Consider the following 13,392-nt stretch of genomic DNA (forward strand, 5'->3'; position numbering starts at 1 on the left):
TGCAAATAAATGCTTTTGGATTTCAGATACTGATAAAGATAATTTATTTTTGTCGAAAACCTACTACATGTCAGATACTCTACCTGGCATTTTGTATACTTGAACTTATAAAATCATTGCATCCTTTCTTTAGTATTAATTGGTAACCTTTACTTTACAGATGAGAAAACAGAAGCTCAAGGATGCTAAGCAGCTGGCCCCGGTCAGGCTACTAGTAGACATTCAAACAGGTGGGTTTGCTTCATAGTCTGATCTTTCCATTATATAATGCTTTCTCCCTGATAAGGGAAGGAATGTTGATAAAACACTGTGAAACAGTCAAGACATTCAGGGAGTGAAGTGAGAGTAGTATTTGTTTTGCTGTAAATAAAGAATTGGCTTAACAGGAAATAAAAGGTAGAAGAAAATAGTTGCTTCTCCAGATGGAAAAATGTTATGAGTTTATTTAATAGAATGATAAGTGATTTGGATCGGAGATTATGCAGTGAGATCTCCAAAATTAAAGATGGAAGTGAAATGTCAAACTGACAGGGATAAACCATAGTAAGATCTCATGAGGTTTCATGTGTGGGTAGAGCAATAGCAAATGAGCTCTAGCGTGGGCAAGTGTAAGGCAATATTCTTAGGGAAAATAATATAAACTTTGCTTATGACACCTCTTAGTTTCAATACAGGAAAAAAAGCTTGAAATCAATATAAAATATTATAAAATACATAATATTTCATGGTTAAAAATAAATTTTAGATCCATTTTTTTTATACCTTCATAAGGAAACAGAAAAATCAATTGTTAATAACCTCACTTAATTGTGAAAACAAAGACGTAGGGTGAAAACAGTGACTTCCTGAGGTCACTCTTGTAGGTAGTAAAAGAACTCTAACTAGAAACCAGCACCACAGAACCCCAGCCCACAGCTTTCCTTCTCCTATGGGTTCTTCTCTAGGGTCATAAAGCCAGTAATAGCAGATTATTATCAGGAGCCATTTTCTTAACCTCGGATCCTAATCCCATTTTGATACTTGCCAGAACACATGTCACAAAATAGGTTATTTAAATGCTAGAGAGTGTCGATTTCTTCTTGCATAAAATGGAGACACAGAAAAAGCACTTGCCTCATAGAAGTATTTTAAGAATTAAATAAGGTAAGATATGACAATACTTAGCACAATGCATGGCACATAAGTATTTAATGAGCTGTAGGCACTAGTTCAAATATAAGAGTAATTACAATTATTATAATGTCTACCCATTAGTTTAAGATAGAGGCTATTGGAATGAATAAAAATCAAAGTTCAGCCATATTCTACTTTAAAGAGTCATACATAAAACAAAATGACATAAATATGTAGAGAATAAAGACAAGAAAAAATATACCAGGTAAATAGTTATTAACCAAATTTTAAAAGATAGGTAGTATACTATAGCTAGTACAATATTATAGCTAGTATACTATTAATATTAGGCAAAATAGAATTTAAGGGAAAAAAAGCATTAACAGGAATATAACAGCAGTAAAATATATAATCAGACAATGAAGCTGTGAACTTTTTGATATAGAGATTAGGGCTGAAAGAAAAGCATGATTAACATTTGTAAAACTATGTCCATGGGCTTTATTTTTATTCAATTCAATAAATTTGGTATTCTCGATAATTAATTAGAAAAGGATTGGTTGATCAGAATGCATAAGAACATTTACCCAGGCCCCATCCATAGTTCTCCTCCCTGTGGTAAGTAAGCACGGGGATTAGGCTGGAGGTTGAGGGGGAAGTAGCCCCTCAGGCATTGAAGATGGAGAGCAGATGTGAGGTAAATGCCTGCTCACACACTTAGGCCACTTGCAACAGACATATCAGAAAGAGATTGCTTTAAACAAACTAAATTGACTTGCAACAAGCTCTCAGTTGTTTTAAGCTTGTTCCCAGCTTTGTGGGTCACCAGACCCATGCATGTTAGTTAGGCCCTCGGGGAAACAAGGCACAGAAGAGAGGTCTAAGGGAGTGTGAGATGCGAAAGGAATTGGACCAAACAGAGGAGAGATCTTCAGATGATTGACCTAAGTTCAGATGCTGGCACATATCTTGTTTTGAGCTCATCAGAATAAAATCTCATGCCTCAAAGGACCTAGCTGAATGACCTCTAAGGTCTTAATCTATAATTCTGATGTTCTGTCCCTCCTGGTACACTCACGTTAGACTGGTGGGGCGATGACATTTGACAAGTCTTTGCAAATATAATACTGTAAGAGGGTATATTTTTTAGCAGGTTGACTGGCTTTATATTTGTATTCCAGATATTTGTTTCCTTCTGTAATGCTTTAAAAATAATTCTTGTGCCTCATGTAACTTCTGAATCTAGCCTGAGGTTTTGGAAAGAAAAAAAGCATGCCAACTCCCCACCTTCCTCTGTAGTTTGCAGACTTGCTCTTTGGGTGTCCTCCAGAGGGAACAGGCTTGGAATCAGTGGTGTGCTGCAGCTGCCTTGTACTGGCTGGGGAAAGAGGCTTTTGCATATCTCTTTCCAGTTCCACAATCAGTGATGAAACATTGGTAGCTTGAAAACCGCAATGATTAGACTGTTTACACCATGGAAATGGGCACACACTACAGACCAGGGCTTTTTCCCCTGAAGCCAGTTGTTAAAAGTTTACCAGCATTTCACTGCTCAGAATCCTCTTAGCCCACAGTTCATTTCCTATAAGATAATGTTCCAAAGCCTAAGGCAGGGTCCTCTCAGAGACTGCTCTGCTTGTGAAGTTGATGGAAAGTAATGACAATTACTGGAAATAATTTGACTGGAAAGTAATGACACCAATTGCTCACAGTGGCTTATGGGCCTTTGTGTTTCTCTTAGCAAGTGGCTGAGTGCTGAGCCTTTTCTTTTAAGGTTAATATGAACACAGTTATACTTAATCATTATCTTTAAAAAAAATTCTAACAAAAACGTGCCCTTTTGCTGAAATTCTTGATTCTCTCATATTGTAAAATATTCGTTCCTCACTGTACCAAAGTATAATAATTCTTGCCACACATGCTTTTCCTGTCAATCAAATAATAAAATATTTAATGAGTCTTTATCATATGTGAGACACAGTGATAGGCAATATGCTAGATACAGAGAATAATTGTAGAGCCTCAAATTATTATCTTTAAGAAGTATATAATTTAGAGAGGCAAGACATGCATACATGAGAAGTTATGTAAGAGAATTTCTATAACACTGTATAATTTGAATGTATCCAATAAGGGCAGTCTCAGTTCATTGTTACATCAAACACACACACACACACACACACACACACACACACACACACACACACACACACACACACACACACACACACAAGTTAAAGATTCTTATTTTCTGAAGAGTGGGTGCCAGAAGACAAAGGCGGGAACTGCATCTTACATCATAAAGCAAAACATTCTAAAAATCCTCCGTAAGTATTTTTTCTCTTTCCCCAAATTATTACTTCCATAACATCCATGTCTAGCTCTCCTCCTCCCTTGCCTGCTCTGCCTTTCTTTATTCTTTTCTCTCAGGCCACTTGCTCTCCAGATATTCTTGAGAGTTTGGCAAAACAAACTCTCTTTTGGGAGATCTATCCTCTTCAGAAGGGAAAGAAGAAAGAGGTTGTAAATTCATATGATTTCATGTGCTTCTGTCATCAATAAAAGACAACATGTATCATAAGGAGTATTTGCAATCAGACGTAAAGAGTTGAGAATTTTAAATTCAGAGGGAGAGGAAAACATTATTTTGCAGGTGCAACAGCTTTAAGGAGAGAGTAGTAGAGAGTAGAAGGTCTCAAAATGAAGAGATAGGAAGTGGCACAATGAGTGTAGTGCTTCTCCTAACTGTGTTGTTATCCTGGCGAGTTGCTGAGATAGGTTCATGATCACCCAGTGAAGAGAGCAGTCAGTCTTACCGGTGTGTGCAGATAACAATCTCTTGCTTCATGTCTTGCCATGTACTTCCACCTCTTCAAAATGACCAAAATGTATGACTCGTTTCCTCTCCTCAAAGAGGAGGAGTTGTGTGTTTCATGTAGACTGAGTAAAGGACCCATAGACTTTAAGTCTATCTATCCACCTCAGATATATGGATTCAAATGACGGCTCTAACTGCCAATGTATTTAGTGGAAGAGTTTTTCCATATAATTTTAAGGTGGCAACATATTTGAAGAAGAGATAAGCATGCTTTTCCTTTGCTGCACACAGTTTTACTCGAAAACATGAACCTCAACAGACGAGCGAGTGTGGCATGGCCATGCTGTTCAGGTCACAACTGTCAGCTACCACTTTCACTTTGTATTGTTGCACCAATCAACTAGAGAAATTTTTAGAACACTTTTTCCTCTTCTTTTCAATGCAGACTCAAGTGATTTAGGTATAAAGAGGCAATTCAGCAGTAAAGTCTATTGTTAGCAAATTTGCATAGTTCCTGGCTTGAGAATCTTTAGCCTCCTCTTCCTCCAGCCTGGCTAAGTTCAGAAATCTTGCTCCACCATTATGAGTCATTATCAAGGCCCAAAGTTACCTCAGCGGTTCTCACACTCTCCCATGTCTTTGTGATGATAGAGCTGTCAGCCTGGGACACAGGGAGCCCAAAGTATCACGGAATCACAGTGTGAAGCCGTTAAATTAACAGCAAGCTCATTTTCTTCATCTTCAGGCCTGAACATCTATAATAATCTAAATAGCTTCTTTCTTGCTAACAATCAACTAATAAGTACTCCCACTCTCTGACAGTATCAAAGGCATTTCAATTATTCAAGTGAATCTCATCAGGACTTCAGGAATATTTGGCTCATTTGGATTCTGGACAATTTTTTTTCCATCATCATCAGCAGCTCCTCTGACCACATGACCTTGAGTGAGTTATTTAAAACCTTCCTGAGCCTCAGTTTTATCAGGTCCTAATTGAGTTAAGTTTACATTCTATGTCTTCCCAGGCTGTTCTGAACATCCAGATTAGCTAATACATATGAAATCACTTGGACACTAGAAATCTTTATATAATATATTATTGACTTAGACCTTCTTCACTGATAAGAAAAAGAAGACCACAGTTAATTATGTGCTGGCCCCAAGAGCTGGCATTAGAGTTCAATTCTCAGATACATTTTATAGCACTTTTACCATGGTTAACAGGCAAAAGGGCTAGGGGTTTTTTAAAGAAGATTATTACATTTTATCCTACTTTATAATATGTTGCCCTAAAATCCAGGTAATATTTGGACATGGGATATTATTATGCTTTCTTTGACATAGATAAAATTTGGGAAAGAAACAGGGGTAAACATTAATTGTATTCACTAGTATTTAAAAAAAAAATGCAGCCCTATTGAAGCCCCGATCCATATGATCTACACTTGATTAAGTACAAGTAAGATTACCCCAAAAAAGAAACACACCATAAGAACAAACCAATTCTAAAATAACTCAAGTGGCCTGCAGCAAATCTTCTTAAGTTTTTCATTTCTTAACCATCAATAAGTTCTTTGCAATTCTGATGTGGGTGGCACTTCTCTTTCCTTTCTTTTTATTCTGCATCACATAAGGTTAAGGACTAAGGATGGCGCTAACAAAAGCAGAACTCTCCTTGGAGAACAGGTAGAGAGGGTGAGCCTGGGTGGGAACACCAGAACCATTATTAGAAGGATGCTGGGGACACGCATACACTCAGAACTTTTGACTCATCACAGGTATAATGACGCAGCAAGAATTCTCACTTGAATCACGTCAAGATTCAGACATGTCTGGGGTTGGAGTCCCGGAACAGGGTAGAACTGGTAAGGGCCTCTGAATGAAGAACCAAGAGAACCCTGAAAAAAAAACAACATAGAAAATATGTAAAAGACCAACAATCCCATTGCTTATAGGTAAAACTTACAACTTTTCCCAAATTTCTTTTTTGTCTTTTCTTATATCGATCTGAAATATTACTAAATTGCAATATACAATTTTGATCCTACTTTTTCTTACCTTAATATTACATGAAATGAAATATATATAATATGGTTACTTAGTATTTTTACATAGATTCATCATTATTCATCATTCATCATTAGTCCTCTGTTGTATGTTGATATTATTATCCATATTTTTCTATTATAAATCATTTTTATGCAAACACATTTGTGCAGAAGTCAGAAACCGTATTTCTGATTATTAGGATGGATACATTCTTAGAAGGACATTCAAAATTTGTTACATATCCGTTTTATTCTTTCAGTGAATACTGGTTGACGACAGTCTATCCCAGACTCTGTGGCTATCGAGGAAGGAGGAAGGACTGGCCAGAACCCTCGGGGAGCTCATATGCTCACAGGGAACAGAGAAAGATAAGAAGTGCTTATAATATGGCTCCTCGTGTGTCAAGACATGGGAAGTTCCTGGTGCTACCAGACAATATAGCCAGAATTCTTATCCCTGCCATTTGGGGCCAGAAGGCTTGCTGAATGAGAGATGTCTCAGCTGAGCCCTGAGGATGGTAAGAATTATCTGGGAGCACTGGGTTGTGGGAGAAGACAGAGCATTTTGGCAGTGGAAATGGGATGTACAAAAATTTTTGGAGAGAGTACAGGTGCAAGCAAGTTACTGAAAATTACTGAAAGAAACACAATAATGCTTAATTATAAGGTATCAAAGTCAGAAATTTGTAGAGACTAGCAAGGCCGTATTACAAGAATCTTCTAAGGTATTTGAGGACTTTGGTCATTTTCTTGGGGATAATGAAGAGCCATTGAAATGTCTTCATTAGGAAAGGGAAGTGATGAAATCTTCCTTGTATGAAGGGCACTTGGGCTGCCAAGTGGAGAGCATATAGAAGGTGGGAGGAGCCCAGAGGCTGGGAGGATGTAAAAGTAATCTAGTTGAGAAAAATTGTCATTTAAACAGGGGAGTGGAAGCGATGGTGGATGGGATCGATTCCCAGCTTATGAGGGAGTGAAATCAACAGGATTCAGTCACTGATTAGACACAGGGAAAGTGGACGAGTGCAGAGCAGATGAAAGCTCCTGAGTTTGTCTGATGTGTATGACTGGGTGGGTAGATTGTGGTGCCGTCTAGGCAGAAAGAGTACGTAGAGAAGGATCTGGCTGGAGGTGTACAGAGAGCAGGGACTGAGTGCCATCAGGTTAGTGTTAAGTATCCTGAATGTCAAGAGGAAATCAAGTAGAAGCAAAGTGAGCTCTCATATCTATAGATTTAGAAGAAATAGAGGTTGAAGACAACATATTCATGGGTCATTGCTCTACACTGAGATGGAGTGAGGAACAGGCCTGGTAGTTAGTGATCCAGGGCCCCAACCAAGAAAGATGGCTAAACATTGCCAACAAGATAGAGAACAATTATATGTGCAAGAATTCTCATCAGGGAGGAATATTCTGAGAAGTCAGTTGGGGTGAGGAGGTAAAATCCTCAAGGACCAACAGATAATTAATAGTCTGCTTTCTGAAGAGGGTGTCTGATTAAATGTGGGGTTTTTGGCTTTTCTGTGTGGGCCATGAAAGCTTAGCCTTTAAATAAACATTGAGCAAGAATATTTTGTTCAAAGGTGCCAAATGGTCAGCCTTCCTGCATCACATGCCTCAGACACAGCCTGCAACCCAGGTTGACGAGATGGCCCAGTAAGATTCTATAGGAGCAGGGAGGTGGGGAGGCCATCAGACATAAGCAAGGGAAGAAAAGCCTGTAGAAGGAGTAGGTGAAAGGGGGTGGCCAGAAGAGGCGGAGGGTACAAAGGTATAAAAATAAGTCCTTGGTTGTCAGTGAACAATGCAGCTGGTAAATCAGGCAAATGATTATGGAAGAGTTTACATTGGGTTTAACCACAAGAATCTTGCTGGTCATCACTGGTAGCACAAATTCTGTGAAATGTGGGGAAGGAGGTCACACTGCTGGGTGTAAACATGTGTTATGGGAGTTGGGAAACAAAGACAGGGAGTTCCATAAGTCTTTCAATAGTTTGGCCTTCTATGGGGAAAAGAATGGAGTATGAACATAACCATTTCATTGTCACTGATCTCATGGCCTATGTATCATTTTTGCAAATGTTTCTGAGTCAAAATCCGTTTTTGCCTTATTTGAACTTTTGACATTTAACTGATTACTAGTAATATTGAATATTTTCTCCTATGGTAATGTGTAATTTTACCTTTGTTATATGTTGTTTACCTTTATGTCCTTTGCCTAATATATTATGTTGTATTTTATTCATCATTTTATTCATTCTAAGAACATATTTATATATGATAACTTCTTTCCAGTTATATTGGAGTAAATATGTTTTCCCAGGGTTAATTTTATTATTGTTTTTAACATATAATATTGTTTTCATTTTTATGTTACACAATTTCCTACTGGATTGTTGAGTTTTAACAGAATGGCAGCAGTCTGAGCTAAGAGACAAGGTGGGGTTACCTAGGGTCAGTGTGAGCACTGCCTGATACTAGGTTTCTAAGAACACGATTTGGATTGGGTCATGATGGCAAACTATGTAAATGTTGTACTTCCCTCCTTTATAATAAATTACAACTAAACTACAGAATAACCATCACTGAGAATTGCCTGAAGTCTAGCTGAACGGAAGCCCTACAACTAAGGACATATAGAAGAAGCTACCTCGAGACTGGTAGGAGTGGAGACATGGAACGGGGTGGTCCCACACCCACATGTGACTATCAAAAATCAGGAGATGTCTCAGCTAAGGAGTTCCCCCCTGGGAGGAGCAAGGGGTCCCAACCCCACACCTGGCTCTGCAGAGGAGGGTTTCAGTGCCAGAGAGAGAAGTCTCCATAACTTCTGGCTGTAAAAACCAAAAGAGATTGTGGCTGGGTGAGATGAAGGGTGGCTGCACTCTCAGGTGTTCCTCTTAAGGCACCCCCACACAGAGTTATTCACTGATGGACTCACTCACTGAGTTCCAGTGCTAGAGCAGCATCTGGAAGGTGCCAGGGATATACAAGGAAAAACTGAATTGTCTGACTGCAGGGTGAGGGCTGGAGGGGTAGCTTTCACTGGGACAGAGGAACTGGTGGGAAACCATTGTTTCTTTGTTGGACCCTTCCCCCTCCTGGTGTGCAGACGCAGGCAGCTGCCATATCTGAGTCTCTATCAACCTGGCTAATACCTTTCATTTGCCCTGATTTCCTGAGACCATGCCCCACCCAACTTTTGGTCCTATCCAAGCCACTTCCAGTGACTTTTCTGGATAAACAGCTTGTCTTGACTCATGCTGTGGACTTTCCTAAAATCCCTCAAAGGTTCACAAAACCCAAACAGCAGCATCTGGCTTTTGCATTTCCTGTATCTCTGGCTGAGCATCCCCAAGCCTGGCACTATAGATAGCCGGCCTTGGTTTGTGGCTTGGACTCTTGAGGCACCTCCAAACCCAGCATGGGCAGTAGCCATATGCGGATAGTTTTGTGCTCATGTCACATGGCCCTGGGCAGGGCACAGGGTGCAGCTGAACTTGGCCTGCGGTGGGAACCTCCCAGGATGCTCCAGAACTGGCATATCCAGTGGCCAGAGCAACACCTGGCTGCCTCCAGGAATGACACACCCAAAGGGAAGACTGGGCAGTTACTAGAGCCCTGTTAAAGCAAATCCTGCTCCACAGGGTCAGCCCCTGCACAACAGTTCCTCCAATGTAGTCATGGCAAGTCCTCACAACCAATCAGCCAGAGGCTCAATCCCTCCCATTGATGTGCAAACAATCAATGCTCAATTAGAGCAGAAGAGTACACACAACCCACACAAGAAACACATCTGGAGCACCCATCTTGGTGACTAGGGAGACTGTGCCACTGAGCCCAACAGCACACATAGTATATAAGGCCACCTTACTAAGACCAAAAGACATTGCAGCCCTACCTAATACATAAAAACAAATACAGGGAGGCAGCTGAAATGGAGAGACAAAAAACATGTCCTGAATAAAAGAACAGAACAGAGTTCCAGACAAAGAAATAAACAAAATGGGGAGAAACAATCTGCCGGATACAGAGTTCCAAACACTGGTTATAAGGATGCTTAATGAATTCAGGGAGAACTTCAACAAAGAGATAGGAAACATATAAAAGAACCAGTCAGAAATGAAGAATACAATAACTGAAATGAAGAATGCATTAGACGGAATTAATAGATTAGGGGAAGCAGAGGATTGAATCAGCAATTTAGAAGACACGGTAGCAGAAAACACCCAATCAGAACAGCAATAAATAAATAAATAAATAAATAAATAAATAAATAAATAAATACATAAATAAATAATAATCCAAAGAAATGAGGATCGTTTAAGGGGCTTCTGGGACAATATCAAGCGTACCAACATTTGCATCATCAGGATACTAGAAGGTGAAGAAAGACAGCAAGGAATTGAAAATCTCTTTGAAGAAATAATGATGGAAAACTTCCCTAACCTGGAGAAGGAAGTAGATATACAAGCCCAGAAAGCACCAAGTCACAAAGATGAACTCAAATAGGTCCACATCAAGACACATTATAATTAAAATGTCAAAGCTTAAAGACAAAGAGAGAATCTTAAAAGTAGCAAGAAAAAAGCAGTTAATTACCTAGGAGGGAGCTCCCATAAGACTGTCAGCTGATTTCTCAATAGAAGGTTTGTAGGCCAGAAGGGATTGGCAGGAAATAGTCAAAGTGGTGAAAATCAAGGGCTTACAACCAAGATTACTCTATCCAGCAAAGCTACCATGTAGAATTGAAAGACAGATAAAGGGCTTCCCAAACAAGGAAAAGCTAAATTTCATCACCACCAACCAAGTATTACAAAGACTCTTAGAGGTGCTTCTTTAAGAAAATGAACTAAAAAAAGATTTTAAAAAAAAAGAATAATAAAATGGCAATAAGTATGTACTCAATAAGTATTCATCAACAATTACATTAACTGTAAATGGATTGAATACTCCAAATAAAAGATAGGGTGGCTGAATGGATAAGAAAACAAGACCCTTACATATGTTGTTTACAAGAGATTCACTTCAGATAAAAAGACACGCACACAGGCTGAAAATAAAGTGATGGGAAAATTATATTTCATGAAAATGGAAATGAAAGAAAAAAAAAAGCTGAGGTAGCAATACTATGACAGACAAAAAATAATTTAAAACAAAGACTATAACAAGAGACATAGAATGACCCAGTAATTCCAACTGTGGGTATTTAACTGAAGAAACTCAACATGCTACTTCAAGGGAATGTGTACATATGTTCATTGCAGCATTGTTTAAAATGGCCATGATGTGGAGGCAGCCTTGGTGTCCATGGATGGATGAATAAAGAGTAGGTAGTACATATATACAATGAAATAATGCTCCACTAGGTAAGAGAATGGGTTCTTGCCATCTGTGGCATCAGGGATGGACCTGGAGGGTATTGTGCTGAGTGAAGTTTGTCAGACAATGAAAGACAGATGCAATGTGATTTCACTTATATGTGGAATCTAAAGAACAAAATAAACAAACAAAATAGAAACAAATTCATAGATACAAAGAATGTATTGATGGTTGCTAGATGGGAGGGGGTTGGGAATAGGTAAAAAAGGGGAAGGGATTACGAAGTACAAATTGGTTGTTACACAGTAGTCTTGGGGATGTAGGGTATAACATAAAGAATACTGTCAATAATGTTGTAATAACTATGTATGGTGTCAGACAGGGACTAGATTTATTGGGGTGATAGATCGGAGGGGGGTTGGGAGCTGGGTGAAAAAGGTAAAGGCATTAAAAAGTACAAATTGGTAGTTATAAAATAGTCATGGGGATGTAAAGTAAAGCATAGGGGGTATATTCAATAATATGGTAACAGCTATGTATGGTGACAGGTGGATATTAGATTAGTTAGGGGATCACTTCTTAAATTATATAAATGTCTAACCACTATGCTGTACACCTAAAATTAATATAAAATAATTTTGAATGCCAACTGTAATTGAAAAATTTTAAAAGTGGGGGAAAAGGTGAAGGGGAGTAAGAGGTTCAAATTTCCAGGTATAAAACAAATAAGTCATGGGGATGTAATCCATAGAACAGGGAATATAGTCAATAATATTGTGACAGCCTGGTACATTGTCAGATGGTTGCTGGACTTATCATGGTGATCACTTTCTTAGGTATATAAATGTTAAATAATTATGGTGCATACCTAACTAATATAATATTTTATGTTAGCTATATTTTAATAAAAATCTATATAAAAAAAAATAAGAACACTGCTTGAAGATGGCTCTCAGGCTTAAAAAACCAGGTTTCCCCCGGCAAAAAGAAACCTTACTTAGATCCCATGGCTGAAAACCATTACAGCTTTGGCTCTCACACTGCCCAGTGCCAACAGATGTCAGCCTGGAGGAGGCATGAAAGTGTCTTGTGGAAAAGGCAGGTCAGCTCACGGATGGGGCACAGATCTGGCAGGCTTGGGGGTTCAGATGCCACATAATCTTGAAAGCCACAAGGCCATGCATCTGATGCTCGGGCTCAGATCTGACAGTGTGTTCAGCCCTTCAAAGCCAAAGTTGGCTGCTCTTGGCTTTCTGTCTATAATGTTGTGTGGGACAGCAGTCTGCAGACATGCAGTTCTCAAAGCCAGGAGTCAGAGCTTCAGCCACAGCTTATTGTGGTGGGAGGGAAACGGATGGTGATGGATGTCAATGCAGTCACTACCAAGAAATCCTGGGACACTATTGTTCACAGAGGCATCCGAGACATTTCTGCCCACTTGTCATTCATTCGTTTTGAAATCGTTAATTGAGCATCAACCCTGTACACACTGTTGATGAACACACTGTTGCTGCTGCGGAGCTTGACATGGCTTGATCTGGGAAAGTAATTTGCAGAGACTGTGTTGGGAAGAACCATCAGAGGAGAGGCTCATGAAAGGAATTCACTCAGGTGTGCAGGGGGCTGAAACAAGGCTCATGCCGGGTCACCTGAAAATGGTCATCATTACCCAGGAAACCGAGTACCATACCTGGTATATCCTAAACACAGGAATAGACCTGGATATTGTTTCTGAAACCAAACACTGTTATTAATCGGTGTGCACTTTATGACCTTCTAATAGCATGAGGGTTTGGACCACCTCAGAGTGATCTTACTGGGTGAAGCTGGGAGTATTGTGTGACAGATGTGTCTTTATGAGGTTACTCTGTGCAAGGCTGACTGACTCTATTGGGGTTTGTTAGCAAACACCTGGGTGCGATCATTAGAAAAACATTTAAAAAGCAGAATGAGGGTTGGTGGCAAATTTGGCTGGTTTTCTCCAGGTTTCTTTTTTTTTTCCAGAACCTCTTTGTTGCTATGCTACTAGCATAGGGATTAAACAGTATGGCCTGTATGACCAGAATGTCTGGGTTCAAATCCCACTTGCTA

The 13,392-nt window shown here is 39.3% G+C and overlaps 1 protein-coding gene across 1 annotated transcript in view; it reads left to right on the top strand.

Moving 5' to 3' along the window:
- Positions 1-10,803, top strand: part of LOC141573039 (uncharacterized) — a 41,509-nt gene extending 30,706 nt beyond the window's left edge. The window contains exons 4-5 of the mRNA XM_074339738.1: positions 161-230; positions 6,240-10,803. Of these exons, the coding sequence (XP_074195839.1) occupies positions 161-230; positions 6,240-6,253 (84 nt within the window). The 3' untranslated portion in view covers positions 6,254-10,803. The remainder of the gene's footprint in view (positions 1-160; positions 231-6,239) is intronic.
- The last annotated feature ends 2,589 nt before the right edge of the window (positions 10,804-13,392 follow it).

This window comes from Rhinolophus sinicus, linkage group LG09 (genome assembly GCF_036562045.2).
Source record: "Rhinolophus sinicus isolate RSC01 linkage group LG09, ASM3656204v1, whole genome shotgun sequence".
In the NCBI taxonomy this organism is placed as follows: domain Eukaryota; kingdom Metazoa; phylum Chordata; class Mammalia; order Chiroptera; family Rhinolophidae; genus Rhinolophus; species Rhinolophus sinicus.